This window comes from Suillus fuscotomentosus (genome assembly GCF_016647785.1).
Source record: "Suillus fuscotomentosus strain FC203 chromosome Unknown F5891scaffold_1, whole genome shotgun sequence".
In the NCBI taxonomy this organism is placed as follows: Eukaryota; Fungi; Basidiomycota; class Agaricomycetes; order Boletales; family Suillaceae; genus Suillus; species Suillus fuscotomentosus.
The window spans coordinates 1,315,052-1,329,298 of record NW_024539513.1 but is presented as its reverse complement, the minus strand read 5'-3'; the positions used below and the strand labels follow the sequence as shown (position 1 = coordinate 1,329,298).

Below are 14,247 nucleotides of genomic sequence, written 5' to 3'. Positions count from 1 at the left end.
GGAGCCGACCAATGCGGCGCAGCGCAGCGAGTATAGTTCATCAGGGAAAACCTCCCACGAAGATTTTGCAAAATTTTGTAAAATTTTCTGACTTTCTGAAAATACATTAAAATATTCCAAGTCCCTCTACGGATGGGTGAAAATTTATGAAAATCCACACGAATACAACAAAATGATTATAATGTGATTAAATACTAGAATATCGCAAATCACAAGATATGAAAATGAGGAAATGAGACAAAACGTGTAACGCAAAGTCCCTGTGCTATCAGGAATGCCCTACTCATCCCATCGAAATCAATTCGCGCAAATGCTGCTTTCAACTCAGCGGATGCAAAGTCAACCAACTTCAGATCAAGTAGGGAAGAAAAAATCTGGTAGAACACAGTGAGATAGTGCTTGAACAGTTAGAAAAAGATGCACCACAGTAACCACAGCTGAGACCATGGAATTCGGGATCCGATGTTCATAGTAGCAATAATGGCATCGACTGCTGATAAATTTTTAGAAGTATAGTTATGATCAGAGTATTGCGGTGTATCGTAGCACACGTGTCGGAAGATCGGACAGTGGACATGAGTCAAGAGCTCATCCCGGTTGGCTCGAGGACTATGAATAACGCAGTCGAGGTTGGCTTCCAACTTCCTGGAAGCATGTCAATAATATTCGTAGTCTCCAATCCGAGCACCATACCGGAAGGCTGCAGTAGGATTGCCACCGAACATAGGGCTAGCAGTGAGGCCCAAGACCATGGGATGTTCGTCCTGCTCAGTCGTCACACTAGAGCCGTGGACCACGGGGAGGCGGGTAGGGAGGAACCAGGAATCAACCACATGACTCACCTGTGCGCCTCAGAATGCAGTGGCCCGGCTCTGGCCTGAGCTGTGGCTCGAGTAGGGAATTTGCGATTCTGACAGTGAGCATGAGCGGGTCGCTGTGAAACCAGGATTCAACTACATGACTCACCCTCAGAATGCAGTTTTGAGCTATGTGTATGCTTCAAATTGAGCCTGTAGCTGGGAGAGATCAGGAAGGCCGGTTGGACCGCCAAAAAGAAGAGAAAAAAAGGAATCCTACATAGACACCTGGTTTGAATGACCACGCACAGATGAATGCGACAACAGAATTCAGACGCCCGCTCGGAGCGAGACTTAGCTCTGTGGTGGTGATGCCTCTCACCTAGAGTCCCCAACAGTAACCGTAAGGGAGAATGAAAACATAAAGAAAACGACGTGACAGGGTGTGCAAGTGGTTGCCGCGGCTCGTGTAAGTTGCAGAGTGAAACATGAATATTCGAATGAGTTCATTGAAATCAACCGTGGGAGCCCTGTGATTAGTAATTAAATCGTTGGTGGTTCGATTTTCAATTTCTCAATTTACTTGTTGTCGCTGAGGCTAAGGCCCTTCGAGCGAGCTCTATGTAGCCAGCAGCAGACACCTCCGAATTCTCCCTCCCACCTGTTTAAATATGTCCCCGTTCTGCATTGCGTGAACTCTACATTTTTGATATACTAGTAATTAGTTACATATCTCATGGCAGGTTCAACTAGAGCCCTGTAGATATCTTTTTCAGTGCATTCACTGACTGCGTTATGGATGTGACTATTTATCAACTATTTACAAGCTTTTACAAAAATTTGATGAAAGTTTGCCATAATTCTCGAGAATTGTTGTCACATTTTCAAAATTCCCGTGGGAGGTTTTCCCTGATGTTGGATGCCCGAAAGACAAGAGACCATGACACAAACGCCTTGCTGTGAGTCACCACAATCGACCCGCCATCAGACCACACACAACCTGCGAACAGCTCAGTGCACGAACAGCAACGGCCACGGTGCTCAACGAAAAATCACAAAAGCCATGAACATAAGTCCTCAAGGGGTAATCTGAGGTAGTATGGGCAACCGCATGCAGTGGACAACAACGCTCGCCAAGCACGCGTGTGATGCGGCACGGGACTTTGCAGGCGGCCATCGCACACTGCAGGAGAGGATAAGCCAATGCAGAGTCCAGACAGAAGAACAGAACAGAGGGCTTACGAGTAAACAGTGTAAAATACAACAGCGACAATAAAGAGAAAGGCCCCGCAGTTTGATGATCATTGGCAACATCAAGCATCGAGGACTCGGAACGAATAACGGGAGGTTCAAAGGCGGACTGTACATAGTTGTTGAAGGGAATTGGCGTCAGTCACTGAGGTGCACGAGTGGAACCTTTTCACACAGTAGGAGATCTCTGAGTTAGCCCTAGTCAGGATTTGGGTTGGTCGCAAACGAGTGTTGAAGTCGAAAAATGACAGGAAAATGCTGATCGATGATTCAGGTATTTTAGCTATTAGCTAGAGGCATACAGGATCGTGGTTGATACAGATTCGGTGACACGACGGGAATTATTGATTCCGATGATGCAGAGTGTAGTTTAGAGCTTAGCGCTTATGCATGAGTCATGACATGGGTATTTCATATACATAATGATAAGCAAGTGACTGCCAGTGAAGTATCGTAAGCCATAAGCACATGTGTATTATAGAGTACAAAATAGCAAGCAAATGTTTCAAACAGGCACAACATCTTCACCGTGTTCTCAATAAACTGGGTTCCTCACGTAGATACATCTCACGAAGCGCTAAAAACCGCACTACCTTGCTACGTACAGAAAGGGGCACGTCCCACAATCTGAGACACTCCCTTACGTGCTGAGGGGTTGGATCTTGTTCCCTGTGCGGCAATGATTAATTGTTAGGAATAACTTCTACCAACCAACTCACCCAGCCAATCTTCGTGCCATATTCATGAAGTCTTGGATGTCCGATCCTATTAACGTCATCAGCACCGCCTCACGTCATCCAGACATGACATTACCATCGAGTTCGTACCAAGAGATTTTCTCAATTTCCCGAAGGAAGGCACACAGCCTCCGTGTCCCTCACAGTAGGGGCAGATGCACGTTTGGTGCTAAAGATAGTTGCCACCAGGTCGTCTCGGCCAAAGAGTTGTAGCCAACGTTTGCGACGGGCTGCTATATCGAGATCGGGGAATTCGATGGCTGCAACGGGCAAAAGTCAGTGATACAGTTGGGTCAGTTGGCTAAGGCACGTACCAGCAGAGAACGGCCTGAGCAGTGCCTGCTGCTCGTCCGTCAACACCGAGGGCCACAGACAGATACATCCGGGCGACTCAAATGCTCGAATCATCAAGTTGATGCGTTCCTGACGGAAGAGTTAGCTATACTAGTACAGCAATGACGAGACAACAATCAAGGACATACTCGATTATTTGCACATTCAGACCTCATGATATTCTGTGCGAGGTGTGTTCAGAAGGAATATAATGGACGCTGTGAGAGACGATACTTACATCCCCGCGGTCTATGACTACCAAGGCATTCCACTTGATCGCAAGCTAAGTCACATCACGTCAGAGATGCATCAGCGGCCTGCGGATGGTACATACCGATGCTAAGTTTAGGCGGCCCACGGTTTCACATCAGCAAGGTATGGGATGTCATTCGCCCGAATGTCAAGCATCGGGCGCTTAAGCATATTGCAGACTGCATGAGCAACTGTCTTTTTGCCCGTCCCTAAGGCCCCTCTCAGGAGGATATTCTGCAAATGGTAAAGGTAAACGAGAGTGATGGAGGAGTGTCGCTTTCAAAACATACCATGCCTTCCAGAACTGTCTCTGACTGTGGAATATCAGGTGAACATCCAATCGTATCTAATATGGATTGCATGCGTTCCTGCAACAAATGCATTAGCTTGCGGGACAAGGATCTCAGAGTTACTCCCGCCCATACCATGGTCTGTTGGTCCTTGACCAGCTTTCTCCACGCACGTTTATCGTAAGAAGATTCATCGCAATTCAGACCCTGGAATGTGACCCATTCCTGGACACCAAGGTTAGTTTGAAGATCAGTAAAAACGTGCAACGTGCTTACGTGTTTTTCGATGTCATATCCTGCAATCCAGGTCAGGCGATTGACTGCGTGTGCCTCCATGTTTTCCAAAGGTAGCTTTGGAAGGTCAGCTGTGAAGGGGGGCAGGAAGAACATTTTTGATTGAAGTAGATGGGGAAGGTTTGATTTAAGCAGATGGAAAAGGTCTGATGTCGGTATCAGGGAATCCATGAGGGTTATATATGCGAAACGGAAGTGTGGAGGTGTCGAAATGTGGAATGTGGAACTGTGGAACAAGGTCCGTGCAATAATGAGCAAAGCAAAAGTGGCTCGAGTATGAGCCAAGGAACAGACAGCGGACAACATATTGTGGGACGTCAGAAATTACCGATGGACAATGAAGATGGGATGTGGAAGCATACGATTGTTCCATGGCCCAAGGAGTCGCATGCGAAGTGGCAAAATGCCGAATGTGGTGTCAGTGTGCTTGTTCGTAGCATCTAAATCATATTCAGCAGGCTTCGTATGACGGTGGGAATTCCGATGCATATGGCTTGAGCTTTGCATTCGCTTTTATGTTTTCACTGTGACTAGGTCTCTTATGTTTGAGTCATAATCATGCGGTATGGGCTAGACTGACAAACAACTTGTCTGTGGTAGTATACGTCAACCTGACCACGAACCCACACGTCATCTGTGATCTCATTTGAGTACATTTTAATGTGATGTAAATTAAAAGCACAGACGTTCGATGGTCTCAATATAGGAGATTCGGCTCGTAATGGTGACCGTGCGATTGTAGGGCACAAATATACTCTAGCACAAATACCTTGATCAGAACGCCTGGTTTGCAGATTAGTACCCGGTTCTGAAACGGATGCAAGCACTGACAGATACATCCGAAAGTACCCGTGGACATTACAGAGTCACTATTTCATTCCACCCTAATGATACATTCGTAAGATGACAGACTCTAGTAGCTGATCTCCAGCGTTTCCTCGAGTCGAGACTGATGTATAGGTAACTGCCGGCGGGCATGCGCCAGGAGGGGGGTATTGGTAGGTATTTTTTGCGCTGATGACTGTTGATCTGAGTCGAGCGTGAGGATTATGAAACGGATACGAGGATAATATGCAGTAACTCACAACTCAAGTCACCAAACATGCTGGTGAGGTGAAAAAACCGAGGAGGATCGAGGATATGCCTAATGGTTGGTAGAGTGAGTGGTAAGAGAAGACGGGGGAATGAGAAAAGGTTGATGATCCAGGCCTTGTTGCACATGTATTCCCATGACATTTGTTTGTTTGAAACAATAAACGCTTGTGCGATTACATAAAGCGCTGAGAAATATAGCCGATACAGAGTGTTAGCGGCAGTACCTGTGCATGCTAAAGAAATAAGTAATGTCAAGGTCAGAGACATCAGCGAGAGTGGCACGTCAAGGGTAAAGGGGACATGCGCATCCTGTGATACTTGCTACTCATGAACTTTATCACCGAGTCGTACCACTCGCTTAGCACACAGTACGGAAAAATGCAGAATCCAGTGTATTTCATAGTAGAATCAATATAAATTGCTGAAAGGATGCGCTAAAAAGTGGAAACGCCAGGGAAGGTTTGCGAGAGCATTATAGATGGGATGGCTGAGCGCAGCGGATCATACAATGAGTGAAAAAGAGCGTTTTTGTAACCTAGAACAATAGTGAGTATGAGTAAAGACTCGAGCTTCAAGTTGCTACACACCTACTGTACATGCTGCTGCTGCAGAGGTTGTTAACAATGCAGTTTTGTTACGCCAAACCAACAGAGACAGGCTCAAAACCCCTCGCACGAAATTCAGACCTCAAAAAAGAAGACATACTAGAAGTGCCCTTAGCCACGGAATTCCACGAGGTGCAGCGTCCAGGAGCATGAAGTGGCGTGAGTGTCTGGTTGAGTCGTAACTCGTTGACAGTGACAGTTGCGTCACATGAGCAACGCGGTCACGTGTCGGTTAGTCAAGGTTATTGGGCGATTAAGCTTTAATAAACTTTAAGCGCCCCGCCTAGGCTTGCAATACTGAATCGCATCATTAAGAACGTTTTTGAGCAATCACAGAAGCTTACTACCGCAGGATCAATATTTTGCATTGTGATGGTTGATACTATAACCCTCCTACCTGATGCCACAGAACTTGAAGGTCTTTCGGACTTATTAGGACGAGGTACGACTGCTTCTTGGCTATTTACTATGATGTCACAAATGTGATTAAGATAAAATCACGTTTTTTATTTTGGAATTCCGCGCAAAACAAGCTTGGTTCAAGGCTAAGCTGGCACGCGTCTTCCGACCAACACACAAAAATGGCCACAGATGAATCGCTGTCGCTATCTGGCCACATTGGCCATGCTTTGTCCGCATTGGCAGTACTAGCTCATGTGCAGTCGTCATCTTATCAAAGCAAAGGCGTCCACAACAGCGCTAAATTTCGAGAGCCACAGACATCCGACCTTCTAATGGGTCCCGAAGACGATGGCGATGATGATGAAGACGACGAAGACGACCTGGATTATGAACCTGAAGATGCAGACGACGACAAAACTTATACTGAAACAGACTACTCCGTACGCGAAGGCGACTTTGACCTAGGTGAAGATGAAGACGGGGCCGAAGAAGGTGAAGATGAAGACGAGGCCGAAGAAGGTGAAGATGAAGATGAAGGTGAAGATGAAGATGAGGCTGAAAACAAAGCCGTCAAACTTGAAGGCAGCGACGAAAAGCTCGAAAACAATCGTGAAGACGACGTCGAAGCAGCAAACACTAATTCTGCAAGGTCGTTACCAGTGTCTCCTAGACCTGGCTACAGCAGCAATGCGCCTCAAGCTAAGTCAAAAGGAAGGTTACCAACTAGCTCCACTAAGGGTACTCCATCTTCCTTACCACCCCCCTGCGCGCCTTCTCGGTCACAACCTTTCCCCCTACCATCGTATAACCCTATGACTCCTTTAGACCCGAGCATTGATCTTTCCCTGAAGGGCGATTTAACACCAAAGGCAGAACTGGATTCCTCTCCCGAGCCCGACTTTCCTTCCGTGTCACAAATGCTTGCAAAGACGCGTCCTTCAGCATCGCAGCCTACAAAATCCACTTTTGAAAGTGGTGGTGTGGAAGGTTCTGCTCATGTTTCTGCTATCCGTTCTCAGGACGTTATCTCTTCAAACATATCAAAGTCGCCCATGGCGATTGATAGTGTCGCACCTTCTTCCTCACAGCCAGCACCAAAGCCCCAGCGTCCACGTCCTGTGGCTTGCAAGGCGAAGCCCCGGGCTCTCCCGATTGAGCCTCAGCGCTCTTCGACTCTATCCCATCCCGCTACTCCTGATGATGAAGATAGGGAAAAGAACAAGAATAACGGCAAGGGGAAGAGAAGGGCTTCGATCGAATCTTCTCAGAACTGTAAAGAGGATATCTCAAGGAATCACCTCCGCCCCACAAAGCGCTCAAAGTTGGAACTAGTCCGCACCTGTAGCGCATAAACACGAACAATTCTGGATCCTTGATGGGAACACGGTCCTCGAGGTTCGAGGGCGTGCTCTTCAAACTGCCACCGTTCTAGGCTCGTTGATCAGTCAACCTTTTTTGCTGGTCTCTTGGATGAACAAGATGTGTTTATGGACGACAGTGTCGTAGTCGAAAGCGACGAGCATGGCTTGGTATACCACCTGTCGAACATCACACCGACAGATCTCGAGGCATTACTACAGCTCGATAGGAACCCAATGTAAGGAAGTCCGTCTCTCCATTTTTGCTTGATACTTACTACTTTTCACAGGGCTTATTATTTCAACCCCCCTACACTCCAGGTCTTGGCTGCTATCCTTCGCGCAGCAACTAGATTAGGTTTCGACACGTATCGAGCTTTCGCCGTGAAACTCTTAGAGAATGCTTGGTCCTCATCTCTCACGGATATCACCTACGGAAACTAAAACCAATGCAGTGGAAGTCGTGATTCTTGCACGGACCTGTGGCATCGAAAGTGTCTTAAAGAGGGCTTTCTATGAAATGGTTCGGGTAACAGGTTATGGTCTTGGCGACGGCGAGTTGGACGGTGACAACGGGGAAGAGTCTCAGGAAATCAGCCGCGCAGACGAAAGACGTTTGGAACGCATGAGAGAGCATCTCATTTCGGCCTGGTCACAGGTTGCAGGTGCGCGTGGATCGTTCCTTCAAATGCCCCAACCAGTCAAAGGAAACGACAACCGCCGGGAGAGTTGGGTCGACGTCTATCTCACCGCGTCTCCCCGGATGTCCATCTCTGTCTTTGAAGCAAGACGCTTGGGAAAGGCGCGTCCACGACTCTGGGCTCTACGACGAGTATCAGTTTGACCCTTTGTGCGGACTTCAAGCCCTCATCGACATCAAATGGGACGAGGAAGAAGGCTGGTGCTCAGACTGTGTGCGGGCAAGACGGGAAGCCTGGACAAGAATGCGTCAGAAAACTTGGGAGCGCATCGGAGTGTGGATGGGTCTTGACAACTGAACGAAGGTTGGCATTCGGCCTCTGATGGTAACTGGCACATATCTTGTACAACGTCACCTCAATTCTTGTTCGCACATTGTCCGACGCAATAAAAATAATGTGGGATAAAATTTACTGCGATACTACATACTAGTAGCTACATCAACTAGAACAGCATTGCTGCGACTGCAGCAACAGCGATTGCAGTAATCATGCTGCCTGCATTGCTCGTCAGACCAGCAGCAGAGCTGGTTGTGGTAGCAGTTATATTCATTGGTGCGGGAGCATCGCTCGTGTTCAGGTTCAGGTTGACGTTAGAAGCAACGAAGGTCGGTCCACTACCACCACCAGTACCGTTTGTGGGTGCTAGATAGGGGACGTAGTAGTCGGGGTTCAACGGTCCTGGGATGGTCCCGGTGATGTTAAGCTGGGGAAGGATAGAGGAAGCTGTGAGGTTGTTGTTCTTGTATGATGTGTGCGAAGCAACAATGTCGAAAACATCTGGATGACACAATCAGAATGCAATGCAAAAATGCGCAAAGCGTACGCACTAGACACTGTCTTGTTAGTGTCCTGACGACCAAGGTTACCGAGGTCCCAGTTGTTCTGGACAGTTGTAAGTCTGTTCGTAGATTTGTTAGTCTGACACCTACAATAAATTTCAATACTTACGTCGAGTAATGTGTGTAGAACGTTGCATCAGTGGTATTCTTTTGGGCCTCGGGGATGATTCCACCCAAGAGGAGGCTGAATACATTGTTACCAATCGTATAGGTCTCGTTTCTTTGCAAACAAGGACTTAGAATTCAACGAGCATGATGCAATGGGAAGAAACGCACTCGTCAAAGGTAAGTAAGATGAGCGTACTCGCGGTGTTGAAGTTCGTATCGTTGAGCAAGGGCAAGAGCCAATAGGTAAGCCAGGAAGCAGCATATCCAACACTGGTATCGTGACCATCACTGCATGACCTTATTAAGATAATCCAAAGGTAGTGATTTGAAAATGGACGTACTCGCGTAGGTTTGGGGTAATAAAAATCCACTGAGAAAGCGAATTGTTGCCAACCTATTCCAGGTGAATATATCAGCTTTGAGACCACAACTTAAATGAGCGCATACATCGACAGCAAAGTCGTTGAAGTTCCTAATGCGTGCCGATCTGGTACTGATGTTCGCTACGGATTCGTAGATGACCAATGGGTTGTGCTTGCGCACGTAGTAGGTATAATTGTCAGAATTTGTATAGTTGTATCCTTCATAGCCGTCCGTGGGCATATTTTCCTGATAAGTAGCCCAGCTGATGTTCTTCTGGTCGAGCAAGTCCGCAATAGTGGATATGTTGGTGGGAATGTACTCCAAGGCGTCAGCAGCCAGACCGAAGAAGTCACCACCAACCGCGGCGAGGTAGTTTGGTTCACTTGGGTGGGTTACACCGTAGTACCCGGTCAAGGTAATACCCTGCTCAGCGAGGGCCTGGAAGACTGGCTGAGAGGCTGCAGAGGCGAAATCCGTGTTCTCCAACCAGATCTGAATGAAGCGGTCAAACACCAGTCCGGGAACGATGGGCGAGTTGGTGATGGTGGTGTTTGCAGCACCGACATAGAATGATGATTCAGAAGTCGGTCTACATGACTGAAGTCAGAAGTGTCTCATGAACAAGGTTTACAACTCTTACGCAGGAGCTGGGGTAGTGAAGGTCGATGCGATTGCTGCTGAGGCAGTCCTGGCAAGGACAGCAAGAGCGAAGATGGATGGCACAATCATGCTTGGAACTTGTCACGTAGAGTCGGAAGTACGGGAGAGCAAGTTCAACATTGCGGTCGCACCGGGATACTTATAGGCTGTCAAAATCCATGAAGTGATCATGATGTGCCTGTGAACGCTTTGATATTTGTTGCGTGGGAGCTTGGCTTGTCCGACTTTGAATCGAAAGCGCTCGAAGACTATACGAAAGGACCGAGGTCATAAGGAAGAATGAAGGCCAGAAACGAACGTGGTAATATCGATTATAGGCCACCATCACTGGCACCAATTATAAAATGGTCACGGCATTACTTGTGCACCGCCCCAGTCATTCCAGTCATGTGGTCCCTTTGCACGTTCCTCCGTCTCTTACAGTCTGACTAGCACTATAACACTGATCTTAGGCTCATGCCTGGTACTGTGTTATTTCATGCGCGCGCCTAATTCGAACTTACCTTGGCACGTGAAAGGGCGGTGTCAATGCGACAAAGCGGTATAATCGACGAAAGGCCGCCTCGAACGTGCGTCTTAGTTCCTGTACAGCAGTAGTGACACTATCATACTCTTGTCCTCACGCCAATGCAGGTGTGAAACTCGAATAGGCGTTGATTTCCCTTACTGTTTCCAATTAGATCACCATTTAGGTCACAATGTCGCGCTGGATCTTCCACGCGGGGATGCGCCATATGCTTTGCGGAATCACGGATGCCTTATCTCACGCTTGGCTTTAGTCAATGACAGGTCCTCAATGCTGAAGACGATATGTAAGTGTACGTCTTACAAATTTTTATTGAAGCCATCTATTTCTTGAGAGAGAAAATTCTCCGGGCCGAACCATGTCCCTAATGTTTTGTTGACCCGCGATTTAGTTCATCGCCAGACTGTTGCGGGCACTAATATTTAAGGTCTTTGAAGTTCGTAACTTCGAGATGGAGTCCAGGAAGTGCATGGGAGCAAGTTGTTATTCCATGTGCTTTCACTCAAAGGTCCTACCTTTGACAGGAGCTATGATCAACGAACGTTTTGGCCCGTTTCATTGCGAGGCACTGCATCCGGAGCTGTCTTGCAGATCAATATCCCGCAGTGCTCATGATACATTGTACAGCCATATGTCTTGTTTTAACTTCATAATCTGAGGTAAAAAAAATACACATACTTCGTAACCAAAGGCTCTCTTTTACAGTCGGAATCCACGAGGGCAGGCTGTAGTTATGGTCATTCAAATGAATGAAAGAATACCGAATTAGCGTCAGAATTCCTTGCGGTGCTCTAGGACATTTAACCGCAGTCTGAGCAGAGCAGACTGTCAAGAATGGAAGGGTACACCGAACTTGCATCCTACAGCTCCTCACGGTTGTTGTTGCATACCAAGAACGTATAGCAGATATACAGGGTGAATCAAAGGTCTCGTCGCCCACCACTCTCCTGCGTCATTATGACATTTGAACATGTCTGATTATCCCTGTCACTGACGATAGATATACAATCGAGAGCGCCTAGTGGAAGAAGCAGGTACTTTTGGTGGCCGATGGCATTATCAGGCTCGACTGTGACGTTGGCTGTTTAGCGTGTCTCGAAGACAGCGGCACGCGAGAACTTCGAGCGCGCCCAGAAAACACACTGCGGTAGCGCTACAGCGGCTATGTCGATCAATAGGGGGGACGCAGGAACATCGAACGAAGGGGAAGGAATGGGTGGTAAGGTGCTGGGACATATGTTGCAAGGATGATATCGAGTAACTGTAGAAAGAATAAGTTGATGAGTGTAGTCAGGAGTTGGACGAAGGAACGGATAAGCCAAAGGTTTATTGGATAGGAACACTTCCTGCCGCTGATCTTATGAAGACGAAGGCTTCACGATGTTCTAAGGCATAGCATCTGTCTTACCCAGGACAGGAAATTTCATTTTCCAGGCAAATCTGCTGTGTTGACGTGTGAGACACCTCCCGACTCTCTTCCAGGCGATACCATAAGAAACCCTCAAGTCTTTTCTGGAGAGAAACATGAGAATGGCACGGGTAAGCATGCATTTGTGTACGTGCTTCAAGCACTGTCTCTGGTGCGCGTTGAATGTCCGACCTGAACAATAAACGATTTTCATCAAATTATGTAATGACTGGGAGCGGTTATCGTTTGTCCGAGTCTTTACATAAGCTTTTTAGTGAAAATCTTCCTGTCTCGCAATTTGACGAACGACCTCGAAACGGATCGATACCTAGGTCTTCTCCACTTCTATCTATGCATGCACATGTCTACCTCTAACTCGTCGATTCTTACTGGGAGCTCAAGTCAAGCTTTAACTGGCAATTTTACACCCCCTGCTTTCTGATCCTGATAAATCATTGGATTCTCTCAGACTACAGGAAAAACAAACGCAATGGTGTTTTCTACACAGCCTAGCGATCATCCATGTGTAGTAACGACTCGGAGGGCACGTTCTGTCCGAATAAATACAAAGGTAAGGAGACAAGGGTACCCCCTTTGGCGACTGGAACGTTCTTCGTGCCTCAACTTCTCATAAAACTAAGGTTTGCAACTAGTGTACGATATCTCGGGACAAAGATGATGGGCGTCTAGGTGATGCCCAACGATGTCGGAAATCTGCACATACTAGGATGCAGGCGCAGTAGTTTCTTGGCAGTGACTCGGATGGAGCATCACTAGCGCCGGGTCCAACTGGATCTTTCCGCGGGGCCAAGTAGAATACGTGAGTTCTTCCTTTTCATCAGAATACCAGTATCACATAACGGATTCTTAGTACGTTCCTCCATGATAGTTGAACAAATATTCAGTTCCATCAATTAATACCGGGTGATTCCGGGTGATTAACAATGAAATCTGGATCAGAGCGAACATTATCAGTAGATGAAAGGACGCCGTCAGGTGTGCCACGATGGGGAGTAGGTGCGGCGGCACCATCTCTTTACATTTAGACAAACGTTCAAGACCGCGTGCTTACCTTCGCACCCTCGTCGCCAAAAAGCAATTTCACACCCGCAACCGATGAGATTGTTCTGTAGGTGCATTCACTCTGATTACGACTTGGCAGAGTGTAAATCGAACAACGTTCAAGACTTTTGTGGTGCTGAGGCAACAGTCACCTGCACGATGCAAGTCCAAATCCGCAGTGACTCAGTGTTGCTACTTACCCTAATTACAGAACCGAGTTTTCGATTCGCTATCCTATTCGATCTACACACAGCAAAACTGAAAGTTTAGGACTACCATCATACAGCATTGAGCTGAGTAAACCTTGTTGCGCTATTGTAACAGAATTATTCTGTAGTAATCAATAGATCAAATTAAGCCGCCTTTTGGTGCTACTACTATTAGTCAACAGCATCAGTGAAGCGCTTCCAACTTTTTCGCATCGGTTCTCTAAGCGCGCGCTTGATTCCCATTCTCTCCGGATCAGCTTCCAGTGTGCCGATAGCCCCATCTAGGCCACACTCTGACTATTGAAAAAACTTTGTGCTTGATCGGCCTCCTGAAAATGGGTACGGCCACCCAGCCTCTCGAAGGAATGCAAACCAACTTGTTGATGGTTTCCTAGGTACAAGGCCAAATGAAGCCCCGTCATCGCAGGTTTGATCACAAGTCGCCGTTCCCAGTACATGTCAAAGTGGTCGTCGATTACTGCTCGATCCATCTCTGCCACTCTTCGTGTGGTTGGCATATCTGCAGTTCTCAGCTCAACCACGCATCTTACGAAATGATCCTTGCGATGGGTTGACGGCCATGGGTATCGACGCATCTCACCCCAGCACAACCCGCGGTTTGCCGTGCACTGTGTTGCACTCATCTTACGTTACCCCAACCTCGGATACCGTAGAGGCGTCTTATTTTACCAATGCAAATGGATTGTGCTCGTTTGCCACTATGTGCATCTTATGATCGCAACAGCAGCTGCGCGCTTGCATTTCAGGCCGTATTCTTCGATGATCGTTGCAATTGCATCAAGTACACCGCAGCGATTTCATTCCGTTCTTTGCGAATCAGAGTCGACTACAATCTTACCTTATGTCATGTTACCAGACTTCCTCCGGTAAGGACGTGCATACAAACTCTCACATTGTGCGCAGTTATTGTCGTACATGCAGACTTTTTTCGGGCTG

At 47.3% G+C, this 14,247-nt stretch overlaps 7 protein-coding genes across 7 annotated transcripts; 3 read left to right on the top strand and 4 right to left on the bottom strand.

The window, feature by feature from the left end:
- Positions 1–1,646: 1,646 nt before the first annotated feature.
- On the bottom strand, positions 1,647–2,415 carry F5891DRAFT_993776 (uncharacterized protein). Its single transcript, XM_041378264.1, has 3 exons — positions 2,224–2,415; positions 2,040–2,157; positions 1,647–1,980 (listed from the first exon to the last, which is right to left on the bottom strand). The coding sequence occupies exons 2-3, from the start codon at positions 2,109–2,111 to the stop codon at positions 1,762–1,764; spliced, it is 291 nt and encodes a 96-aa protein (XP_041234129.1). The 5' UTR covers positions 2,112–2,157; positions 2,224–2,415; the 3' UTR covers positions 1,647–1,761.
- Positions 2,416–2,887: 472 nt separating this feature from the next.
- On the bottom strand, positions 2,888–4,125 carry F5891DRAFT_1180072 (uncharacterized protein; the record flags this gene model as incomplete). The annotated part of the gene is made up of 8 exons (XM_041365869.1): positions 2,888–3,045; positions 3,100–3,208; positions 3,268–3,300; positions 3,357–3,401; positions 3,485–3,604; positions 3,661–3,738; positions 3,796–3,885; positions 3,937–4,125. The coding sequence occupies 8 exons, from the start codon at positions 4,123–4,125 to the stop codon at positions 2,888–2,890; spliced, it is 822 nt and encodes a 273-aa protein (XP_041234128.1).
- A 649-nt stretch (positions 4,126–4,774) lies between these two features.
- On the bottom strand, positions 4,775–5,413 carry F5891DRAFT_18867 (uncharacterized protein). The gene is made up of 2 exons (XM_041370840.1): positions 5,040–5,413; positions 4,775–4,983 (listed from the first exon to the last, which is right to left on the bottom strand). The coding sequence occupies exons 1-2, from the start codon at positions 5,314–5,316 to the stop codon at positions 4,868–4,870; spliced, it is 393 nt and encodes a 130-aa protein (XP_041234127.1). The 5' UTR covers positions 5,317–5,413; the 3' UTR covers positions 4,775–4,867.
- Positions 5,414–5,422: 9 nt separating this feature from the next.
- Positions 5,423–5,830, top strand: F5891DRAFT_993764 (uncharacterized protein). The gene is made up of 2 exons (XM_041378263.1): positions 5,423–5,584; positions 5,637–5,830. The coding sequence occupies exons 1-2, from the start codon at positions 5,528–5,530 to the stop codon at positions 5,805–5,807; spliced, it is 228 nt and encodes a 75-aa protein (XP_041234126.1). The 5' UTR covers positions 5,423–5,527; the 3' UTR covers positions 5,808–5,830.
- A 405-nt stretch (positions 5,831–6,235) lies between these two features.
- On the top strand, positions 6,236–7,858 carry F5891DRAFT_1180071 (uncharacterized protein; the record flags this gene model as incomplete). Its single annotated transcript, XM_041365868.1, has 3 exons — positions 6,236–7,377; positions 7,489–7,653; positions 7,705–7,858. 3 exons carry the CDS (start codon positions 6,236–6,238, stop codon positions 7,856–7,858), a joined length of 1,461 nt encoding a protein of 486 aa, XP_041234125.1.
- A 76-nt stretch (positions 7,859–7,934) lies between these two features.
- F5891DRAFT_1205695 (uncharacterized protein) lies at positions 7,935–8,727 on the top strand (the record flags this gene model as incomplete). The annotated part of the gene is made up of 2 exons (XM_041369026.1): positions 7,935–8,147; positions 8,200–8,727. 2 exons carry the CDS (start codon positions 7,935–7,937, stop codon positions 8,410–8,412), a joined length of 426 nt encoding a protein of 141 aa, XP_041234124.1. The 3' UTR covers positions 8,413–8,727.
- F5891DRAFT_18817 (phosphoesterase family-domain-containing protein) lies at positions 8,408–10,425 on the bottom strand. The gene is made up of 7 exons (XM_041370838.1): positions 10,066–10,425; positions 9,510–10,014; positions 9,404–9,456; positions 9,231–9,350; positions 9,064–9,174; positions 8,943–9,013; positions 8,408–8,892 (listed from the first exon to the last, which is right to left on the bottom strand). The coding sequence occupies exons 1-7, from the start codon at positions 10,152–10,154 to the stop codon at positions 8,558–8,560; spliced, it is 1,284 nt and encodes a 427-aa protein (XP_041234123.1). The 5' UTR covers positions 10,155–10,425; the 3' UTR covers positions 8,408–8,557.
- Positions 10,426–14,247: the final 3,822 nt, after the last annotated feature.